General features: G+C 37.8%; 1 protein-coding gene across 4 annotated transcripts in view; it reads right to left on the reverse strand.

The window, feature by feature from the left end:
* LOC121317115 (E3 ubiquitin-protein ligase rnf8-like) overlaps window positions 1–24,771 on the reverse strand; it is a 33,869-nt gene that overhangs the window by 5,153 nt on the left and 3,945 nt on the right. The window contains exons 2-8 of one of the 4 annotated variants that reach the window (XM_041252727.1): window positions 18,114–18,242; window positions 16,886–17,578; window positions 16,387–16,449; window positions 11,867–11,956; window positions 10,266–10,373; window positions 8,967–9,178; window positions 1,950–2,329 (exon numbers count right to left, since the gene is read on the reverse strand). In XM_041252727.1, the coding sequence (XP_041108661.1) occupies window positions 2,167–2,329; window positions 8,967–9,178; window positions 10,266–10,373; window positions 11,867–11,956; window positions 16,387–16,449; window positions 16,886–17,578; window positions 18,114–18,242 (1,458 nt within the window). In that variant the 3' untranslated portion in view covers window positions 1,950–2,166. Of the gene's footprint in view, window positions 1–1,949; window positions 2,330–8,966; window positions 9,179–10,265; window positions 10,374–11,866; window positions 11,957–16,386; window positions 16,450–16,885; window positions 17,579–18,113; window positions 18,243–24,771 lie in introns of those variants that run through there. The other 3 variants (XM_041252731.1, XM_041252729.1, XM_041252730.1) reach the window with 3 other exon arrangements.

Here is a 24,771-nt window from a genome sequence, read left to right on the forward strand (position 1 = left end):
TTCTGTAAGGTGTCAATTAGATTAACCCTATTAGATAACCTCGAATGGCTCAAATGTTGCCGTTCAGGGGCCAGACCCAGATCTGCAGACTCGATGGGTCAAGGATGCCACAATGTCCAATGCGACTGAGCAGGTAGCAGCGTTTCAGCAAACTCCATGGAGCTGCTACCTGCTCAGGAGCTGCATCAGAGTTGAAAACCTGGGCCAATAAGGGGCTACTAAATGCAGCGGTCAAGGAGGCTGCTGGCATAGGGATAAAAACCCAGGCATTATGCAATAGCAAGCAATGTACAGTAAGAATGCACAGTTGCTGCCTCAGCCTAAAGACAGCAACAGTCAACAAAGCCTGCTTGGTACCAGAACTGGACGGAATGGAGCAAATTTTGTCCCCATCAGACATGCATGCCTGTGGGAAACTCCTGCAAAGAGCTTCTTTATTTCTGAACGTGTGGCTCTACCTTGACAGAGCCATGGGGTAGGGATGCAGTCACCTCTCTATAAGAGGATGATGGGGAAGAGCGCTGTACAGGTGAGAGACACAGAGCTCTCTGTAGAGCTGCAGGAAAGACATTTCTTCAGCATAAACTTGGAGAATGCACACAAAACTCGCAGAAAATGCGGTTTACCAGTGCCTCCTTTGTGTGCTGCTGCACCTGCTTGTCCACAGGCAGACTGGCCTTGCATGTTTCACAGAGATAAAACCCAGTCATTATTTAAATAGCAAGCAATGTACAGTAAGAATGTACAGTTGCTGCCCTCAGCTTGCTACTAGACAGGCAGATGGGCTTTGCATGTGCCACAGGGATAAACCGAGGCTACAGTAATAACACTATGTAACACAATTTTTGTTCCTGGGTAGTAAGTGTTATTTCCTAATTGCTTATGCCTCAAAAGTATAGAAAATGGCTATTATTCCCCACAAACTTTGTTTTTGTGACCAGGACAGTGATATTTCAAAATATCACTATTTCCAATGGGAAAACGGGCAAATGTGTGTCTTTTCGTTCACATAAAGTCAGAAAAAAACAACATATGAATCCAAATTAACATGTATTTATACTAAAGTAATACAAAAATGACTACAAAAGATTTAGAAGTGAGTAGTTTTTCGAGATTTACGATTATACTGTATTTACAGTATAATCGTAAATCTCGAAAAAACTACTCACATTTGCCCGTTTTCTCATTGAAAATAGTGATATTTTGAAATATCACTGTCCTGGTCACAAAAGCAAAGTTTGTGGGGAATAATAGCCATTTTCTATACTTTTGAGGCATAAGCAATTAGGAAATAACGCTTACTACCCAGGAACAAAAACAAAATATATATATTTGTTACACGGTGTAACGTACAGTTGCTGTTTTGTACCGGTTTGGTGCCTGTAGCACAGGTTTGGTACATTAGTGTGCAATGGGGGTTACCCATCCCCTGCACCTCCTAACTGCCATTATAGACCACGCGCCAGCCAAGGCAAGACGTAAATCTTTTTCTTCACTTGGTTTTTATTAAAGACTGGAAGGACCATGAAAGACGCAGAGGATTGTGTATTGAGAATATGTGAGTGTTTGTTTGTTTTTCGTGGTTAGTAATTGTCTTGTTTGTTATTCACCAGACAGCTAACATGTATCCGGAGCTGTCACTTTGGCCAGCACAAGCTAGAACAGCACTTCACCACAGTCACAAAATATACCTGTTATCACCCACCACGATCACTAATACACACACCCTGGACTGGTGACCGTGTTTAGTATTGTGGGGCAGATAAAGTGTTATTATTTGTGCTGTAAACCTGTTGTAATTTAGCTCCACACATTACAGACTGTTGTGTATTGTCAGGGTTTATTATTTTGGTCATCAGACCCGGATTAAAAAGAGAAAATAAACCTTTCCAAACCGGATTACAATTGTCTGTGATTATTCCTGCACTGCATCACCTCTGCACTTGCTCACAATCAGCAGCCACTTTGCTACACGGCTGTAAAAAAAGAAAAAAGTTTTTTTTCTTACATTCCATCGATAAAAAACAGGCAAATCACTATCTTGGGAGGGCTATTCATCTCAAGGTTTTATTTGGTAAAATTAAATCAATTAACTACTTCAGGACTTCAGTTACACAATTTAGAACAGGACTGGAACATGACCAGGACTGCAAGGGTCAACTTTGTCTAGATGATGTAGAACCCATCATATGAGGAGTTCTCACTGGAATTAGAGGTGTCAGAGTCCCAGCTGCTGCTGCTTTCTTCAGTGGATATTACAGAGAAGCTGCTTCCTGATGAGAAATTACTGCTGTCGCTATCGTCATCATGACCATTACCACCTACTGAGCTGCAAAGAAAGAACAGAAATGTTTCAAAAAAAGCAAAGATGTATGCACAGCTGTAAATGATGTTTAACTTCCATATAGATTGTACTTGTGATAATGTTGCATTGAAATTACAATAATTAATTGCGTGTCCGCCCATCACATATCTGCCATGATCAAGCTCTACAGCAACGTTAGTTTAGTATTGAACAGAAGATTAGTTCAGGGATTGTAGATCCTACCAAAGTTTTCGTACACTGTGTTGTATGTGCTTTGTGCGCTACCATTACTGGTAGTGTCACGTGAGCTGTTCAGTGTGTTGATATGTACATAAATCCTGTTTACCTGCGGGGAGTATCAACTCCAATCTCTGTCTCGATCTCCTGCCTTTCACTCAACAGCGAATGCACACACCCACACGGTAGACAGCTACTCTGTCACAAGCATTAATACCCTTTATCGTTAAACAAGGGATTTAGTGGCGCTCCCTAATAAAAGTTGAATCTCAAAACAAAAATTGTGTGAATATAGTAATTGTTACCATTGTATATAATGGTATTTAAAACAGGATTCACTTATCCGACTTTTTACATATCTGCCCTTACTAATGTCCAATTGCAGTCGGATAAGCGATGGATTACTGTAAACACTATTTGCTGCCAGCAAAGAACCTAACCCCTAACTTGCTAACTACCGTTTTTAACAGTTAAACCGGTAAACACCCCACCAAGGCAGCAAACAGTTCCCTTTCAAGTACGAAATGTAATCATTACCAAATGGGTATTTAACTCCTAAAGACCCAAAACCTAAATAAAATATATTAAAGCTGCTCACATAGACTGTGATGCAGGTATGGCCTGCCCCAAGGGCATCAAATAACAGCACTAACAGACTACAGTGCCATTTTTACTTTCAGGAACTGACCTGATAGGAGGAGCCTATCAAACAAGTACTTGTTGCTTATGACTGCACAATTTTTGTTAATTATTGTGTTTTACATAATTTATGCAATCATTTATTTATTCTGCAATACTTGCTCACTCCTTACGTAAACAGTTGTAGCAACACATGGGAACATGTAACACAATAAAATAAAAAGGTCCTTATATACCCTTTAAGTCCGTTTTGCAGACTATGTTATGACCGACTCTTAAGTCCGATTCACAAAGCCATTTTCTGGGGAACTTAACTTAGACCAAGTTTCTGTCCTCACATGATGTGTCTTCACTATCTCCCGCTTATGAGAAAGTTGTTCGCTGCCTGAAGGAAAATTGTCAGTTTGGCTCCTTCACTGGGATTATAAGGTAAGAAAATGTACTATAAATATATACAATAATGTCAAACTAATAAAACAATTTGGTAGCTTTTCTTTTTAATTGCGAACATTTTTGTATGTTTACAGTTAAATTGTACTATTTTGTTTAAAAGAAAATACTCTAAAATTGACAATTTCATTTATTTAAATAAGTGTCGTCTCCATGAGCTAGTCTTACCCCATAAAATGTATTACACTTTTTAATTTCCTTACACTAACTCTCACCTTCTAATGAACAAAAACAAAAGTTTTTCAAAATTATTGCTGTAGCATTTAATTACATGTTTTAACAGCTGTATTGATAAGTATATAATGAGTATTAAGGAACGGAAATAAGACCTAGTTTTTTTTCATAATTGACAATGTTTTAGGTTGTATACGTTTCTGCAAATATTTGAAAATGAAAACACGTTACAATATACAAAACAAAACATAAGGCGTATCAAAGCAATGTTCAAGAAAATTGAAAATTGTCTCTAAATCTTGGATTCCTCAAAATAGCCACCCTTTGCCTTAATAACAGCCTCACAAACACAAGGCATTCGGTCAACAAGTTTCAGCAGGAAATCATCCGACATGTCTTCCCAATTCTTCTGCAGCAATTCCCAGAGATGTAGGGCACTTGTGGGTAGCTTTGCTTTGACTCCTCGGTCCAGTTCGTCCCATACAAGTTCTATGGGATTAAGGTCTGGAGACTGGGCAGGTCAGGTCATTAGATTGAGTTGTCCTTCACTTTCCTTCTTCATCAGATAGTTCTTGCACAACTTTGATGTGTATTTTGGGTCATTATCTTGCTGAAGAATGAAGGACTGCCCAATTAGTTGTAATCCTGATGGAATGAAGTCTGCTATGATAGCCATGCTGGTTGAGCTTGCCATGGACTTGGTAAAGATCACCAACTCTGTCACCAGCAAAGCAACCCCAGACCATGACACTGCCTCCTCCATGCTTGACAGCGGGAACCACACATGCAGAACTCATGCGCTTGCCCTCTCTGCGTCTTACAAATACTCGGCGGTTGGATCCAAATATTGCAAATTTTGACTCATCGGTCCATAACAACGACTTCCACTCCTCAAACGTCCAGTTTCTGTGTTTTTTGGCCCAGGCAAGTCTCTTCCTCTTATTCTGCACTCTTAACAATGGATTCTTTGCAGCAATTCTTCCAGTTAGGCCAGCTTCACGCAATCTCCTCTGAACAGTTGATGTTGAAAAATCAGTACTTCTATTGCCATTTAGCTGAGCTTGTATTTCAGGGGCAGTTAATCGGCGGTTTCGCAGACTTGTGACTCGAATGAACTTGTTCTCTGATTTTGAGGTCACCCTTGGCCTGCCTGACCTTGTTCGGTCCTCATGAGTGCCAGTTTCTTCAAATCGTTTGACGGTCTTGGCCACAGCAATTAGACACTTGCAAAGTTCTTGCGATTTGTCTTAAAGATTGACCTTCATTTCTTAAAGTAATTACAGTCTTTTTTCTTTGCTTAACTGAGCGTATTTTGCCATTTTCTGCTCCCTTACATTCAGGAATGACAAACTTGTGCCTATGCTACCTATATTTATAGTAATCATGGACCGTCACCTATTAACAATAATTGGTGACAAAAGGTTAATTAGGTAACATGGTAGTTAACTCAGAAAACATCTTCAGACTGAAATCCCCTTGCTTTGGGTGACCATTTCATTTAAATTGACAAGATTTACATTCTCATTTAAAAATTAAATTGTTGAATGCAATTCACTTATGATTATCAGCTTATATAAGTACATGTATCATATAATGAAATATTAAGTGTTTATAGACAAGTTTACACAGTTAAAAGCATAGATAGTCATGAAAAACCTGGTTTCAAGCAGGTGTACTCAAAGTTTTGACTGGTACTGTATATATATATATATATATATATATATATATATATATATATATATATATATATATATATATATATATATATATATATATATTATATAATCGCTAGAACATTCGTTTACAAAAGTAATAGTTTGGCTCTATTTTTTTCTTTTTCAAGTTATGCTCAGCTTGCATAAAACAACAGGTTAGGGAATGAAACATATCCAAAATCTGTCAGTGTTCAGCTAAAGTTTTTACATGCAAACAATTTCAACCACATATACGCTATTATATTTGGCTCCACCAAGTGGTAAAATTGTGTAACAGCACTGCTGCAACATGGTTTAATGCGTGAGAAAAATACTTGAGGTTCTGCAGCACAAAGGGGATGAAACATGCTAAAGAAATGTAAAGAAATTTGTAGAGTTTAAAGGATAATAAAGTAAATAACAATACCCAGAAGATTCATATGGCAATCTCCCAAACAAGCAAAAATAACTGAAAGAACAGCATAAAATAGATGAAGAGATGAATGTGTTTACAATATTATATTTTGAATATCCCTTGGAGCACGGTTAAGACGATTATTAAGAAGTGTAAAGTGTACGGCACCATCAAGATCCGACCTAGATCGGGCCATCCATCCAAACTGGATGACCGAGCAAGAAGGAGACTGATCAGAGACGCTACTAAGAGGCCAATGGTAACTTTGCAAGAGCTACAGACTTTTATGGCCAAGACTGGTCAAATTGTGCATGTGACAACAATATTCCAAGCACTCAACAAATGTGGCCTGTAGGGTAGGGTGGCAAGAAGGAAGCCATTACTCAAGAAAGCCCACCCTGAATCCCGTTAGAAGTATGCAAAAAAAACCCACTCAGGAGATTCTGTAGCCATGTGGCAAAAAAGTTTTCTGACGAAACTAATGGAACTTTTTGGCCTAAATACAAAGCGTTATGTTTGGCGCAAACCCAAAACAGCGCATCACCTAAAGAACACCATCCCTACTGTGAAGCATGATGGTGGCAGCATCATGTTATGGGGATGTTTGTCATTGGCAGGGACTGGGCCACTTGTCAGGATAGAAGGGAAAATGAATGGAGCAAAGTACAGAGAAGTCCTTTAGGAAAACCTGCCTTCCTCTGCAAGAAAGCTGAAACTGGGACAGAAGTTCACCTTTCAGCATGACAGCGACCCAAAGTACACAGCCAAAGCTACACTGGATTGGCTAAGGAACAAAAAGGTAAATGTCCTTGATTGGCCCAGTCAGAGCCCCGACCTAAATCCATTTGAAAAATTGTAGCTTGACTTGAAGATTGCTGTCCATCAGCGCTCCCCAAGGAACTTGACAGAACTTGAACAGTTTTGTAAAGAAGAATGGTCAAATATTGCCAAATCTTGGTGTGCATAGTTGGTAGAGACCTATCCCAACAGCCTCACAGACGTAAGTGCTGCCAAAGGTGCTTCCACCAAGTATTAACTCAGGGGGTGGAGACTTATCCAATTACAATCTTTCAGTTTTATATTTTTAATATATAATTTTTTTTTCTCAATAAATACTTTTTTCCCCTAAACAGTGTGGAATATGGTGTGTAGATAAGTGGAAAAAATCCTCATTTAAATGCATGAAACTGAGGCATTGACAACAAAATGTGAAAAAAAGTTCAAGGAGGTGTAAACTTTCTATAAGCACTGTATATACAGTGGCTCTCAAAGTATTCACTCCCCTTGGACTTTTCTACATTTTATTGTGTTACAACATGGAATCATAATGGATTTAATTATGAGTTTTTGCCACTGATCAACACAAAAAAAGTCCATAATGTCAAAGTGAAAAATAAAATCTGCAAATTGTTCTAACTTAATTACAAATATACAACAGATAATAATTGATTGCATAAGTATTCACCCCCTTGAGTCAATATTTGGTAGAGGCACCTTTGGCAGCAATTACAGCCATGAGTCTATTTGGATAAGTCTCTACCAGCTTTGCACATCTGGACACTGCAATTTTTGCCCATTCTTCTTTGCAAAATTGCTCAAGCTCCGTCAAGTTGGATGGGGGACCTTTGGTGAACAGCAATTTTCAACTCTTTCTACATATTCTCAATTGGATTTAGGTCTGGGCTTTGACTGGGCCACTCCAGGACATTGACCTTTTTGTTTTTAAGCCACTCCAGTGTGGCTTTGGCTATATGTTTGGGGTCATTGTCCTGCTGGAAGATGAATCTTCTCCCAAGTCCCAGGTCTCTTGTAGAATTCAGCAGGTTTTCCTCCAGGATTTCTCTGTACTTTGTACCATTTTGCCCTCTATCTTCATGAGCTTTCCAGGCCCTGACGCAGAGAAACATCCCCATAGCATGATGCTGTCACCACTATGCTTCACGGTAGGGATGGTGTTCTCAGGATGATGTGCAGTGTTTACTCCATCAGATGAACAAGGTGGGATGATCCAGACCACAAGACAATGTCTGGTCGAAGGTTAGTGGTGGCAATACCAGGTGGAAAAATAAGCCGTTTACCAATATATCAAACACAAAAGCCCAAGTTAGGAGAAGCAATTGGGGCAACCTTGTCAAGCATCAAGCATAGGCACAATTGGAAAGGTGCTGGGGCCCAATATTCACACAAGTGCTGCTTCTAACTTGGCTTCATTGCTCCACTTTACATTGAAATGCTCTTTACACAACTTCAAGTGGATTGTGACCATTCCCTTATCAGCTCAAAAGTCTCATCTGCAACAAAAAACATTGATAATGCACAAGCAAAAAAAATGCTCCAACTCCCCAGCCCTGGATCTGCAATGCGTGCCCCATCAACTGTCACTTCCCATACACTTACCTTGCATTCTCATTATCTCTTGCACTGGACACCATTATTGGTCTTCCTCATCATCTTCATTGTTGGAAATATACTGCTTCATGCTCTTTGAGGAATTCTTGTATGGGCTAAATGTCTGTCCATGTGTGACCTGATCTATCTGTGTCTTACCTGTATGTTGTCGGTGTCTTCCCAAAGCATACTCTCCCATTCCCTGGCTGTCTTTCTTTCTGTAGTAGTGCTTGTAAGGACAACCAAGAACACTTCAGTCTATGTTGAGCTCTTTCCTTGACACATGTGTCTCAGCATCTTCTAGTTACAACACAGCTGATAAGGGAATGGTCACAATCCACTTGAAGTTGTACAAAGAGCATTTCAATGTCAAGTGGAGCAATCAAAAAAGAAGCCAAGTTAGAAGCAACAACTGCACGAATCTTGGGCCCATTTGCTTGATGCTTGACAAGGTTGCCCCAATTGCTTCTCCTAACTTGGGCTTTTGTGTTTGATATCACCACTTTAAACATTGACAGTGTTTTTGTTATAGATACACACACACACATTATATATATATATATATATATATATATATATATATATATATATATATATATATATATATATATATATATATATATATATATATATATATATATGTCTCTGTCTTAGCTCTACGCACCTCTCACCTTTACGCTCACGAATCAGGTTTTCACGTCGCTCTTTCATCTCGGAACTCAGGTTCTCCACCATTCTATCAATGCAGTTGTCGAGAACCAGAGAACGAGTCTGAGCAAAGATACCCTGTCTGCATATGGGGCATTCATCCTTTCGTTTCCTCCACTGGTTTATACAATGCGAGCAGAAGCTATGAGCGCAGTTCAATGTGACAGCCTGTAGAAAGGAAAAACACATCCAAACTATTAGGTGGTTCAGTAAGTACACCCATGATGGTAATCAAAATGCATTGCACAATATCTGGGAATGTACTGGGGTAGAGACCCTGTGCTTGCTAAACTGCCCTTATGAAAAACAACAAAGGGGTAAGTAATTCAAGATGTTAACGTAACATTATTCAGCAGATTTCATTTGAATTTATGAAGCAAAATTTGTTATTTCTACAGAGTAATGCAAGACTTCTGGCCATAGTTCTGCAGTTAAATATGGAGGTGGTCCGATCAAGATATTGGGGTGTTTCAGCAGTTCAGGGACTGGAGACATTTATGTGATTGAAGATCGAATGAATGCATCCTGTACCAAAACATTCAATGATACCATCTGCTCGTAGGCTGATTGGCAGACGGTTTACCTTCCAACACGACAACCACCCAAAGCATAAGGCTAAGTCAACTCTGGATTTCTTGAAGAAAATAAAGTATAATAGTTCTGGAATGGCCTTCATAAATCAACAAATTTCAATCCAATAGAAATGCTTTGGACTGATCTGATCTGAAAAAAGCTGTAGCCAAGCTGTACCCAATTCTGAGCTGAAGGAAATATAAACAGGCCCAGATTTCACCAACAAGATGTAACATACTGGTTAGTAATTATTATAAATGTCTGAAAGCCATAAAAAAAAAAAAATACTTAAAAAAAAAAAGTGTCGGACTCAAACTACTATTAAAGCAAGAGTGCCAGTACTTGTCATGAATGTTTCTGTGGTTGAAAGTTCACTAGATGCTTGCCCTTAATCTGTTACCTTGAGTGATACGAGAGTATAAGCATAGGGTGCCAATACTTCTTTACAGATTATATCAAGGTATCATTACAGATTTAAGACAAAGCTGTCATCAAATTAACCAGTTCAAGATAAATAAATAGCTGATAGAAATTATTTCAAATATTCGACAAACTGACCTAGACCAGTTCCAATTTAAATACACTGGCTTGCAGACCACTAATATCTGGAAAAATGTGACTTGAAAAAAATTGTGTACTGTGGTCAGGGTAGCGAACAAGAAAATGCAGCCAAATAATTTACCTCAAAGAAAAGCTCTGAACAGATGATGCACTGCAGTTCATTCTCCAACACTTCAGTCATTTGAGTTAAAACTTCTTCTTTCTGGGCTTTAGCCTTCTCCTTCTCTTCCTTCAAATAAATCATAATTCCAATACTTTATCAAGATTATGTTGATTTGGTATATATGTGTGTATCTGTGACAGGCTGGCCGTGAGTAGTGACGTCAGGCCAGCAGCAGGAACAAAAACAAACCCAAGGTACTGCAGTGGAAAACTCGCTGCGGCACAGTTTAATTAAATACCAAAATAAATAAAATATTTAAACAAAAACACTTGCTCGCAGAGCACAAAAATAGAAAGGCAAACAAAAACAAACCATAAACACAATAATACAGGTCAGGCTGGGCAATCACCTTCACTGATCTTATACGCTTGTCTTATTTAAATTTCTCTCTCCTCTCACTCTCCCGTTCCACCTCCGAACACCCACCTAGAGCAGGGAGAAATGCAGACTTAAATACCGTGGCCGGGGGTTTAACTAGCTCCTAATTATTCTATTACCCCTCGGCCACAATCTGCACAAGTTTATTAATTGTGTGACTGCCGACTAGTTTAACAACACACTAGATGACAGCCACACATTACCACAAGGTTTTTTAATTATTCCTGGCAGAGGACGAGCTTCCTACCTCGCCTCTTCCAGAACACGTTTAAAACAATAACAAACAAAACTCACGGCTACGCCGTCATATATAAATACAATCATAATAAACAAACATAAAATAACACAGGGGTGGAAGGGGAGACCCCCTGTTCTAAAAATAAACAAATCAATGTACAGGGCTCCTTGCCGTGTTACAGTATCCCATACAGTTCTGACAATGTTGGTTCCCATCTATAATAGTGCTGCAAGATTTATATTGAATGCAGATTACAACCAGCACCATTGTGCTCTCTGCGAAACTTTGGGGTAGCTCAGCTGGAGAATAGAAGCATTTTTTGTGTTTAGTCCATAAGGTGTTTACCGTAAATGCAAGTTACCTTACATCTCTGTTAGACATGTAACTCTTACTATGCAAAAAGATCAAATGAAGAGCCTTCTTTTAAAATTCCTAAATTGAGATTTAATATGGGCTGTCATACATCAGGCATCTCATCTTTGAAACTCATTGCATTCAAACATAAAAATTGCCTCTTCACAATGCCTTGTTAAAATCACTCAAATATTTATTGTAACTCTGACCAAGGTTTAAATCCTGTAAATATTGACTATGACCACGATGTTCAGACCCCTTGTAATTGAGATGTGTATTTCACAGGCTTATCCTGGTTAAATAAATACACCTGATTTGAATTTGAAATTTGAAAGCTATATTTAAGCACATTTAAACTAAGGCAGGATGACAGCATGTAGACCTAACATTAGTTTGTCACCTGGTTTAAGTTACTGTATTTTAAGTCTACCACAAATATTGTTTATTAATGGAACAGCTCAATTTTACTAAAAAAAGGAAATAAAAAGTGGAAAATGATTGGTCTTACACTATAAGTCTTAGGCACATATGACCTCTGTCTGAATTGAAATACAACTTCAAAGGGACAGAGCAAAAAAAGGATTAGTACCTTGGTTTCCTCCAGTTCTTTATCTTTGGCCTGGATGATCTCTTCAAAATCTTTTCGGGAACGTCTCAGTTCTTCTATCACCTTTCGATGCTGCATCAAAATGGTATTTTTAGCCTTTACAAACTTCATTACTATTCCACATACTCAGTTTTCAAAGTGTTTAAATGTGTTAAGTGAAAATAAAATACAGTGGCTAACCATTACATTTTTATTGATGTTTTTACATTTCTACACTTAGTGGCACATTCTTTTGTTTGGTTTTTATCCCAACAAACTCTCAGTAAATAAATTCTAGTGTAGCACTGAAAAGTTAAACAAAAGAAATCCACTACTACATGTGTTCTACTTCTGCTGAGTAAAATGTATTTCTGTTAGCATGGCAAGGTGTTCTATAACCCTTTAATAGCTCAATTAAAAAAAATGACAACTATATTTTCGGGCTTAGCCGCCATTGGCGTCTGCAGTGGTGTAGTCGAGCCGGAATACTGTTCCGGTACTTTTTTCTATAGGCAGAACCTTGACTTAAGAATTAACTTAAGAATCTTTACCAATTTGTTACGGAAATGAATATATTGCGCCCAACCGCTCTATTTTCGGTGCCTGGGCACCAATGACGCAATCTGTTTGCCATAAGGAAATCAAATTAGTCTCTCTGCACCTTGTCACTAGGAACAAAAAAAAAACAAACAAACAAACCAAAAAAAAAAAAACTTGAATCCAGTGAAGGCATTGCCCAGCCTGGAAACTGTTATTTTTGTGAGTTTTGTTTTTGCTTTATTTGTGTTTGAGTATTTGTTATTTTGCCCGTGTGCACTTTATTTTTTGTTTATTTATAATAAAATAGTTATTTTTTTTTGAACTGCAGTCTGTCTCGGTCTCCACTACATACCAGTTTTGATGGTACACGCCAAATCTCTGATAACCGGCACTTAATTTAAATAAAGAGTCCACACACCTCCCGCACAACTGTCTGATTTCAGTCAGTCCTCCTTGTGATGCAATGAAGAGAACATTAGGAACTTCCACTACAAACTAGTACTACTTTAAGATGGCTAAAAAAATGTATTTAGTAAAAATGCTGACGAAGACGACAGCAAAAGTGCATCCTATTGTGGACATAAACATGGGTTTAAAGCCGCTTTGTATATTAGTCAGTGCAGAGACCCAGATATTGGAATGACTGCCTTGCAAGTGGCTTAGTATGGCACTTTGTGCCCTGCGGATAACACTGTAAATGTGCAGCGAAAAAAGGTATGATTTGGTGGGGGAGGAATGAGGTGCCGGTGGGTTGGAATATGTGTCTATGTTTTTCCTGTGTCTCTTAACTGGGGGAGGTTAATCAAGCTCAGCTCTAAGATTTGCAATGCCCCCCTAAGTAATCGGCCAAAAAGTTGATAAAGTGTGTTTTTTTAAACTGGAAGACTGGAAGGCAGACTAACACATAATTCAACCGTTGTGCATTGGTAGATGATTGACCAGTAATAAGGGAAAGAAACACTCAATTTTAACGTAATTTGCACGCATTATTTATTAGAATAAATACAACCGTTTAAATAAATTAAAACTAAAAAACAGATACAGTATGTGTTATGCTCTGTTGAATTTTATAACATATGCAGTGTTCTAACTTACCTAGTATTATGGGTTTCCACTGCCATAAAACCACTGCTTCATTGTACAGGTTTGTAAAGTATAATATCCATGGAATAGTCTAAATTGGGTCTAAAAATAAAATCTAAAACCTGTAAAATTAGCCCTTAATTCAGTCACTAGACTCAACAAGTGAAATTATTTAATTCACTAAAATATCCGAAGCTCACCACTGCTTGGACGATTATAAAAATAATACATTTAAAAGTACAGGGGCAGCTGTAAAACAGAAAAAAAAAGAAAAACAAGTTTAACATGCTATAATAACAGTCTGTATATTAAAAAAAAAACAACTTAAGATTGCATGTTTTAATAAACTGAAGTGCGAGAACGACGCTAACAACTTACATACAAATGATTGTAAGTGCAGACAGATGCTGTATTAAAACCAGCAGAATACAGTAACCCGTTTCATGCACCAAATGCGTGGGAGTACTGTTATGAAAAAAATAGGGGCATGCCAAATAAGAATATTATATCTGTATCTAACAGATATCACTTTTTTCTAAATAACGACAGATAATTTTGGATTTGTATCTGTCTCTTTGCGCTCTGCATAACACGTCTTTATAGATTGAAGTTGGTCAACTGTTATGTCTAATGTCTAAAGGGAGGACAATTCAGCCAATCACAGCTTAAAGGAAGAGTAATTCAGCCAATCATAGCCTTGTAGGAGTTGGAACAATTGTGATACAGTATAAGGATCAACCAGTTTATCACTTTGTTGCATTGTTGTGTTGACATAATTAACAACAACGTGTTAGCAGCTTTACTTATCTATGTTTTTTAGGCATTTATTTTGGTTATCTTTTTTTTTTTCTTTTTCGAAAGAAGCTACATGTTGACTTACTGTGTATATAAATATCACTTTTTTAAAGCTTGGCTAGTATTTTGACTTAATTGAAGAGTTGTGTAATTTTCTATAATTTTAAATCAATGGTTACTCGCATGTGAGCTAGGCTGTTTCAGAGCAGCATTCAGTTTGCACTAAAATAAAACAAACTTTCTTTTATCTCACAGTGCTGCAGTGTTCATAGTTTGAAGTAAAACTATTATTTATGGAAAGAAGCATTGTGTGTGTAATATAAATATAGTAAATATGGACTACAGAGGAGGCTAATAGTGGGTAACTATGGCCCCCAAGGGATGAACTATAGTTACCAACAGGGGACTATAGTATAATGCCTGCTGCTGGCTGAGGGCTCTCCCTTGGAGGTAACTATAGTTCTTCCTGAGGGGCCTTTAGTTTCCCACTATAAGCCGTGGTCTGTAATCCACACTTGATTTATGAATCAGTCATGAAAGTAATGTTTTTGAGGTCAATAGCGCATAGTTATTAAAACTTTTTTTGGCACAGAACTATCCGTCTGACTCTCTCATGCAGCATAGAATCCACTGTGTTTGTGTTTGTGAAAGTCGTATTTACATTGTCAAATTGGATTTGTATGAATTTTAGAAAGTCAGAAAACAGTGAAAGCAAGAAAGTGAGAGTTTTGACAATTTTAGTGTTAGCAGCCTTTGTTTTGCAGTATATTTTATAATAGATTTTCTGTTACATCACAAAATCACTGATGTAATTTGAGGGAGTTGGTAAAAAAAAAAAACTACTGTCCATAAGCAGCGTCATGGAGGCATGTTGGATCTATTTTTGGTTATGTGATGATGTTTTAACCAATCACATGACAGAATTTCTAAGGACTGATTCATAAATATATAGAGGATACGGAATGATCGTTAGTGGTATACGGTTTTAACTCGCTGCAGGAAGTCCCAGTAAATCACGATCCTTGACAGGTGCGAGTGGTTTTTGTAAGGACATACGCCTAAGGGGAATAAAAACCATATACCATGAACAAAAACAGCAAACAAAAATAAAAATACACAAAGTTTGTGTTGCACATGTGCCATTAACAAAATGCCATGAAAACTTAAAAAAGAAAATAATTTGAATGAAGGGCCGCTGCGTCTTCTTTAACAGCCACAACTATCCCAGATATAATATATTTCGTTATATTGTTTACTGTCAGGAGTTTAATGATTATTTAATTGCATAGCAGATTCCCTAGTTAGATGATGAGCTGATAATATCTCTTCAGCCAAAGCAGCAGGCAATGTAATATAAGACGCTGCCATAATGAAAAATAGTAAATGTAGCGTTAGCTATGTTTTGTTTTGTACTAAAGCAGGGTCAGCTGTTGCAGGGAAAACTAACTATTTCTCGAAGTAACCATTTTAAGAAAGGTGAAAGCAGAATGACTGGAGATGTGCATATATTCTCTGTCCATTACATATATATGTAGGAACATAAGAGTAGTTAAAAAGGTTAAACTTTGATACAACTGTGAAGCACCTGGAAATGTACAAGGTTGTGCACCTTGGAAATGTACAAGTTGAGAAATCTGTAACAGTTTGACAAGGAATAGGGCACCAGTTGCCATAACGACTTGGTGATAAATTAGTGAAATGGCCTGATCACAATAGTAACACCGATAAGTTTGGGGGGAGATAGCCTCCCGGATTCCTTAGCTTAGGGGGCCCTGAATAAATAAGATATAACCAAACCGGGTTGCACCTGGTTATCAAGGTCGAATGTCTTTGTTTCAGTGAGTTTGTACTAGCTGATGGGAGTGAATCGCACTGCAAAATATGAAACATGTTTCAGCTCTGTGAGCCAACTGAAAAAAAAATCTAAAATTGGAAAAGCATAATACACTGCCTGATGCGACAGAAAAATTGCATCGCTATTGACAGCAGCGGGCAATGTGTCCTGGGCTTTAGATGGGCATCTCGGGGGTTCTTACTCTGTTAAATAAATAGTAATGCATTTGAAATCACTTTGACAGGCAATCCCTCTATTATTTTTTCTCTACCTCTTGCAAAGCCAAATCCAGTTTCTTCTCCAAACTCTCTTCCACTTGAAGCTTCTTCTCATCCTAGAAGACAAATCCAAAGATTAACAAATACAAAATTTTAAAAAAATCTACATGATACAACACCAGTAGCATAGGAAACCTATGCATGACATCGATATGGTATTTGTTTAGAATTAACAGTAATTATTTAGGATTTCAGGGGTCAAAAAGTGGTGTTGGTTACTTGTCTCAGCTATCATTTTAAAGCTGATAATTCCAAATTAACTGGTGTCTAGGACAATCCATTTAAAAAAAGTACACAAAAAATAAGTTAAATGATTTTTTTTGTAATTAACAGTGTGAAGACAAACATTAAGCCAGATAAATAACATCAACAGCAAAGCACCAACCGGATTCCTAGATCGGCAAGGTGTAGCAGATTCTCTTTTGGCAGCATTAGATTAAATATATATTTTTTGTCTTTAAATAAAACAATCCCAAACCTGTGCAGACTTACCTCCAGCCGCTGTTCCTCCTCATAAAACGTTTTCTCCAGCATCTCGACTCTCAGCAGCTGCTGTTGCTGTTCGACGTGCAGCTGTCCCCTTAGAACATTTAGCCTCTCCTCTACCTGGTTCAGCTGTGGTTCAGGTACCTGCTGGGCCTGAAGGGAAGCTGCTTGCTGCTCTGCCTCCTTCACTTTAAATTTCAGTCTTTGGATCTGTTTCATGTTGTCCTGCAGGCGGGCGAGCTCTGCACTGCTCTGTGAACTCGGCTGCAGCTTTGTAGGGTCCTGTGTGTCTTGTAGAGGGATGGCTTCCTGGGGATCACTACTTGGTCCAGGGGTTGCAGACTCACAATAGTTAGATTTTTGCTTAGCCATTTCAGTAGCTAAGGATGACCTGCTTCTGGACTTGTCCTCGTTAGAGCTCAGGGGGACTTTTTCTTTTGAGTTGGAGGAGTCCTCAGAATCAAATTCCCCAGATCTGTATTTCCTCTTAGTCCTTTTCACTGTAATTTCAGTGTCCTGCTGTGTGGTTTTATGCAAAAAGGGGGCTACATTTTGTAGCTGATCCTTAATCAGCACATACTCATACTCTACGCCCTTGTCTTCAATAGGCACTCCAAGTTGAACTGTGTCTCCTTCATTCAAAACGTGTACCTTACAGGGCTCAATTCGCTTTCCATTAACCCACACGCCATTCAGACTCTTAAAAGAAGGGGAAATAATTTAGGATGACAATTCATGAAATACCATAGATATGCAAGGTAATTATGCTTAACTATAAATCAGTAACAGAAAGGCTGCAGGCATGAGGCAGGATAGGACTGTAGCATATTTTAAACAGTTATCAATAAATCAGAACATACTGCAACAGGAATGCATCATAGGTTCAACCTGAAAACAGGTTACTGTTTTTGAATATACATGTATTTTATATCCTGTATTTGTTCCCTTTATTCAACACCTCAGTGAGATCAAAGAGTGTCTTGATAACTATTTAAAAGACCAGGCTTCAGTATTTGGTTTAAAAAAAAAAAGAAAATCGTAAATATATAAATGTACCTTTCATGGTACACTGTCAACCTGTGATTCACCTTCAGTAAATAGACTTTGAAAGATCAGTTGTAAAACTAAACATTTAATACTCACTTGAAATTTGAAAGATTATAACACAAACTCATCCTTATATAAAGCAGCCTTCCCTAAACAAAAAAAGAAATGCATCGTTTTACTTGTGTACCTTTTTGTCAGTCACTGTCCACTGGCTTTCTTCATTCTGCTTGAACACACAGTGATTTCTAGAAATCATCAATGGACAGGCCAAAGATAATATCTGATATGTTACAGCAAGCCCACGTCCAAGAGTCACCTTTAAAGGAAACAACGTTTCATTAATAAAAACATTTTAATTTAGCCACTGAAACATTAACAGATAAATAACTTACAGCAGAATCCTTAGTAGCTGAATAAAAGTGTTTTTTTCCCTAAACTTTTATTCAGCTAGTCTAAAGTGTTAATTAACAGTGCCAGTCTAGTGGTCAAATCCAAGTACAGCATTTTGTTAGGAGTTTTAAGCTTGACATTTTCTAAAACAAAGAAAAACGAAGAAGTTTTCTTGATAAGATTGACTCCAAAGATGGCTGCTCAAGGGAAAAAAAAATATGCTGCTCTAAATACAATGCATTTGACTCTGCTTTATTTGTTTGGTTTCTGCAGGAACACCAACAGGGAGGTGCGGACATGAAAGCAAATAGGGGGGTGCCCACATCATTGCAGGCAGAGCAATGATGTGGGCACCCCCCTATATTCATTTTAAGGTGACCCAGGTGTATGGTTTCACACTACGCAGGATTGTGACCCAGGTAGCCAGAACCCGGGTCCAGACCCAGGTAGAAGTGCCAATGTGAAAGGGGCTTCAGTTTTTAATGACATTTATGGTGTTTCAGGGTTGATTGAGTTCACATCTAGCTCTCTAATTTAATATTAGTCAATGAAATATTTGTAAAATGAAATCCAGCTTTTTATTGGTTAGGTAAAAAAAAAAAAAAAGGTCTGAGCTGATGGTTGAGAGATGGCGAATTGAGTCTGACGAAGGAGAATCATTTATAGGTTTTACGGCTTCGGACGCCTATATAGGAATGTGGATGGGGATGACTGTGATATCGATTTAAATGAAGAGGAGGAATGAGAAGAGAACAAGGACAAAGATGAAGAAAAGAGCAGCAGAGAGGGTGGAGATGGAAGTACAAAGACTAAGTACCTTTAATTCGGCTGCTGAACTGGATCTGACTAACAGAATTGCCAAAACAGAAAATAACACTGAATATAAGGAATTACACATAGGTTAGTGGTCCGAGAAAAAAACCCACTAAATTCAAAACATACGAGAGGCAAAATTTTTATGGTGGTCGCAATCTGACGGTACGACAAAATAGATTACGTGCTGTTTTAGGGTTGCGGCTGAATATGTGGTTAGTGTGGAAGCATGACATGAAAGAATACTGGAATACAAAATATACTGTAAGCAATGCCAGAATTTGTGCAAATAACCTGCACTTGAATGACAACAGAAAGCAACAAGTCCAACAACAAGAAATATCACACATAAAAACAGATTTATTTTGGCCAAACTGTAGAACTGGATTTACAAAACATTAAAAAGGACTTTATTGCAGATGAACTGAGAATAAGCTTCCCTGTGCTAACCCTGATGTGTCTCGACAACTCACATTCCATTCTATATTATATTATATACGTTTTATACTGTTTGTTTGGTTTTCATGGTACATAACAATGCAGGTAAAGATTGTGGTTGTTTTTTTTGTTTTGTTTTTATTCATGTTTTATTTTATTTTTTTGTAAAAGAAACTAGCTGGTACAATCAGCACTTACATATCCAAGCCTATAAAATTTTGACTTCAGCGACGGTTAAAAAGAGTGCGACGCATATCTGATTATTTCATTTTGGTCCATTCGAACAGTTGTCTATTTTTTTAGGAAACACAAAAAGTGTGTCAAATATACAGCTGAAAGGACTGTTTTAAAATAGGCTTCCATTTAGATGTACCGTAGTTGGTTTTATTGGTACAGTACTATATTTTTTAACAGAAGTAGTATTTTAATTCAGAACAATAGGATTCTGAAAATATCACTTGCCAAAATGGTGGACATGTGGACTGTAATACAGTACATTCTTTTAAATCCGGTACGTATTGTAGCAGTATGTAAAATTCCCCATTAACGACCCAACATCAAAATGAAATCAAAACGTTATCCATGCACAGAACTGCGTAAAAATTAAAAGGCAATGCAATTCAGTAAAAGATAAGGCCCTAAGGTCACAGTTCCTTTGGAAATGAAAATGCACAAAACCAACTAAAGATCACAGATTTTTTTTAAAAAAGCATCACAGTATCTAAAACTGTTTAACGATTAACTTTGACATTACTGTAGCTTGTCTCCTTTGCTTTATTTTTGCTGTATTTTTGTCATGTGAAATTGGAGGAAGCGCTGTGTAACTGCACAATAAAGACTGACTTGGCATGTGAGAAAAAAAAGAGCTTAGCAGTATTATAGTAGTATAGCAGTAGAGAAGTACAGTTACAGTTTTTAACAAGTAATGAGGCAAACAAGATTTTGTAAATAATGATCATGTATTACACCGATTGTATTAAAAACTTTCATCTGACTTTGCAAATTATCATAATAAGCTTGATCTGTTCATTTAGTATACTGTAACATTTTCATATTTAGGAAGTAGTACTCAAGGAGAACAAAATGTTTGTTTTATTTGAAACTACAGAGAATTCCTGTCAGGGGCCGTAATTCACGGCACCAAAATGTTAACCCTACGTTTTAGTCTTGGCACTTTCACTGCATATTCTCTCCAGTCACAGCTCACACGCTCGCTCAGTCGCACCCACAATTTCTCATTCAAGTACAGTGTTGGAATGTCTCCAGTCCCCAGGTTCATGCACCTCCTTATATAACCTCCCGACGTTTCCCACTGCTGTCCGGCTCATCAACCAGTCACATCCATGCTCTGCAACCCCCTGAAAACACCAACACACATTCTCCCAACTCATTTACTCACTTCCCCTTCCCATGCTAACTAACAGCGTGACTCGTTCCCCTTACAATACATGTCACATAAAAGACAGACAAGACAAACCGAACAGACAACAAGTCCTGCAACAAAGCAATTGTCCGGGTCATTACAATATATTTTTTTGAATTTGCAAGAATATATGAAAGCATGATGACCTTTATGTACAAAAATCTTCACTAATTATACAATTGAACAAGAACTGTTGAGTACTTATTTTCATTTCATACAGTATTAAATGACACTGTTTATACCTGATAGTGAAAAAAATAAACAACAAGATAGATAAAGAAAAAAGAAAACTCTATGTATTGATTTATATATTAATTTATTTCGAAATTTATTAATTTATGTTTTACTTTTTACCAAATATAGACTATCCTTCAGCATATCTAATTCTCAGAAATTAACGTTCCTTTTTGGCCAGTGCGGACCATAAATAGAGTTACTCTCCTCAACCAGTATCAAGAGGAAACGGTACTTCCTTGCACCAATAGGGACCACAACGAGTGTTACACTGACAGGAAAACTATTTTTCAGAGAACAAGATCAAAATGATTTGAATGAGATCTCCACAATGTTGCGGGACTGGGACCAGTACCAACCCTTGGCCCTCCTAGCCTACTGGTCGGCCATGCAGAAGTCCGCGGGGTGCACCGCAGCTGTGGTCATGCTGGGAAGGGAGCTGCGGACCCAGCGTGGACAACCCCCAGGACAGGAACTGTGCTCACCAGCAGGGCTGGAGTACGTATAGCATTTCCAGGACCAGCTCAACAGCTCAACTGACCTGCATCAGGAGAACATTGTGTGCGTGTTCAACCCCTCCCCTCATACTTCAACCCTCTATCCTTTTTTCTAAATAAATAAGGGCTGACCTCACCAATTCACTACAATCACTGCCTCTGTCTGAGTCCATAAAGCCAAAACCCAAAAGCATTACAATATGTACTCAGGTGCTTGTGAGAGATATTGGCTGTATGCCTTTAAGAAGAAAGGCGTGATGGGATATCAGCTGAACACTTGTCAGCTGATATACAATATTACAAATGCTTAAGTGCAGAGGTGCTGGATTATTACAGCCTAGTTTCATCCAACAGTTATGATGGTGACCGAACGTGTGCGAGTACTGTTGTGTAAACTACATACAACCGCCGCACCCGCAAAATGTGCGGCTACATTTTACATTTTAAACAATCGGATACAACTTAATATTTTTATTTATTAACATTATACATAACATTCAGAGCAGAAACACCGTATTTACACTGAAAAATTAACTTTGTTCTTATTTTTTTCAAAAAGTACATACATGAAAAACTGTAATAAAACAGACTTTACACAATAAGTGTAGAAAGCTGTATGCACATCTAACATTATAAAACATAAATAACTAGTTATACAAATAGCATAAAACAAAAATATAACAAAACTTATGCAACGTGAAAGCGCTTTGAGTGAAACAGAGTTCAAAGGGTCTGCCTGTTCAGAGTTCTATTATAGCTTTCTAAGTACAATCATCGCAGAAAACACGCTTTTAAATTGTACCAGTGCATTTGCCACAGACTGCCTTTTCACAATGGGCACATACATCAAAAGTTCTCTCTTTATTGCAATGCGCAACCTGGCATTGTCTTTTATTCCATGTGCCAGTGGGCGCAGCGCGGGCTGAAGGTTGAGGGGCATTTACCAGCTGGCTTTCGTGTCTCTTATCAAAATGTTTCTGCCGCAGCTCCAGGGCTAACAGTAAAATGAAGTCCCTCCAAGTGATTGTGTTGGCGGTGCACTCCATGTATTAAACAAAACGCCATTATAAAAACATTATAAAAATCAGCCACAGGCCACCTGCGAGCACCACATATAACAGAATACAGCCGTGCCATTTGATCCAGTATATCCACACTGCACTTCGTTTCGTTGTAAAATGCAACGGTCTCTGGGTTTCATTTAGCATCAGTCCCTTTAGCATGGTCACCGATTTGGGCAGAGAGCTTAGAATAATCACGTTTTTATTTGTTACACCTGTACACACTCAGGGTGGTACAGTTGTTCTGCCCGAGGAGTGTAGTGGAGTGCAGGGGTGCTCACACGACTTGAGCTGTTTGTGCTAACTAAGAGGACAGGCAGATGAGAAAAAATAGTGTAGCTATATCACACTGTACTGTGATTCAATGTGTATATTTTGTGACACCTGATAATAAAATAATAATAATAATATAATAATAATAATAATAATAATAATATGTGTAGAATGACTTTCATTAGTGTTTCAGAACTCAACAGGAGCATACAATATGTTCTTTCACAATGACTTTGATTTTATTACAAAGCCCAGACTAAATTGTCGGCATAAGCTGTGGGTCTGGTGGCTGAAGAAGCAAGTGCTCATAACTTATTCACTTTTATGATTCTGCAGCTGAAACATGGGTATTTAATTCAAATACCGCACGGCTATCCAGAATTCCTGGGGAGAACCCTGACATATGGGGTGTCTGCTAAGATTATGATACTACTATCATATATATATATATATATATATATATATATATATATATATATATATATATATATATATATATACACACACACACACACACACACACACACACACACACAGAGTACCAGTCAAAAGTTTGAGTACACCTGCTTGAAACCAGGTTTTTCATAATTATCTATGCTTTTAACTATATAAACTTGTCTATAAACACTTAATATTTAATTATATGATATGTGTACATATATAAATTGATAATCATAAGTGAATTGCAATCAAAAATTTAATTTTGTAAATCTTGTCAAGTTCAATTAAATGGTCACCCAAAGTAAAGGGATTTCAGTCTGAAGCACAAGTCAGTTAAAAGTCTGAAATGTGTATAACACGGTGTTAGAACACTGGCCTAAGTATAAAAGTGTCTTTGTTAGATGTTCTCCGAGTTAACTAGCATGTTATCTAATTAATCTTTTCTCACCAATTATTGTTAACAGGTGAGGGTCCATGATTACTATAAATATAGGTAGCATAGACACAAGTTTGTCATTCCTGAATGTAAGGGAGCAGAAAATGGCAAAATACACTCAGTTAAGCAAAGAAAAAAAAAGTCTGTAATTACTTTAAGAAATGAAGGTCAATCTTTAAGACAAATCGCAAGAACTTTGCAAGTGTCTGTAACTGCTGTGGCCAAGACCATCAAACGATTTGAAGAAAATGGCACTCATGAGGACTGAACAAGGTCAGGCAGGCTAAGGGTGACCTCAGTATCAGAGAACAAGTTCATTCGAGTCAAGTCTGTGAAACCGGCGATTAACTGCCCCTGAAATACAAGCTCAGCTCAAGGCTACAAGAAGTACAGATGTTTCAACATCGACTGTTCAGAGGAGTTTGCGTGAAGCTGGCCTACAGTGGCTTGTGAAAGTATTGACCCCCCTTGGCATTTTTCCTATTTTGTTGCCTTACAACCTGGAATTAAAATGGATTTTTTGGGGGGGTTTGTATCATTTGATATACACAACATGCCTACCACTTTGAAGATGCAAAATATTTTTTATTGTGAAACAAACAAGAAATAAGACAAAAAAACAGAAAACTTCAGCGTGCATAAGTATTCACCCCCCCAAAGTCAATACTTTGTAGAGCCACCTTTTGCAGCAATTACAGCTGCAAGTCTCTTGGGGTATGTATCTATAAGCTTGGCACATCTAGCCACTGGGATTTTTGCCCATTCTTCAAGGCAAAACTGCTCCAGCTCCTTCAAGTTGGATGGGTTCCGCTGGTGTACAGCAATTTTTAAGTCATACC

Source organism: Polyodon spathula, chromosome 6, assembly GCF_017654505.1.
Source record: "Polyodon spathula isolate WHYD16114869_AA chromosome 6, ASM1765450v1, whole genome shotgun sequence".
Lineage (NCBI taxonomy): Eukaryota > Metazoa > Chordata > Actinopteri > Acipenseriformes > Polyodontidae > Polyodon > Polyodon spathula.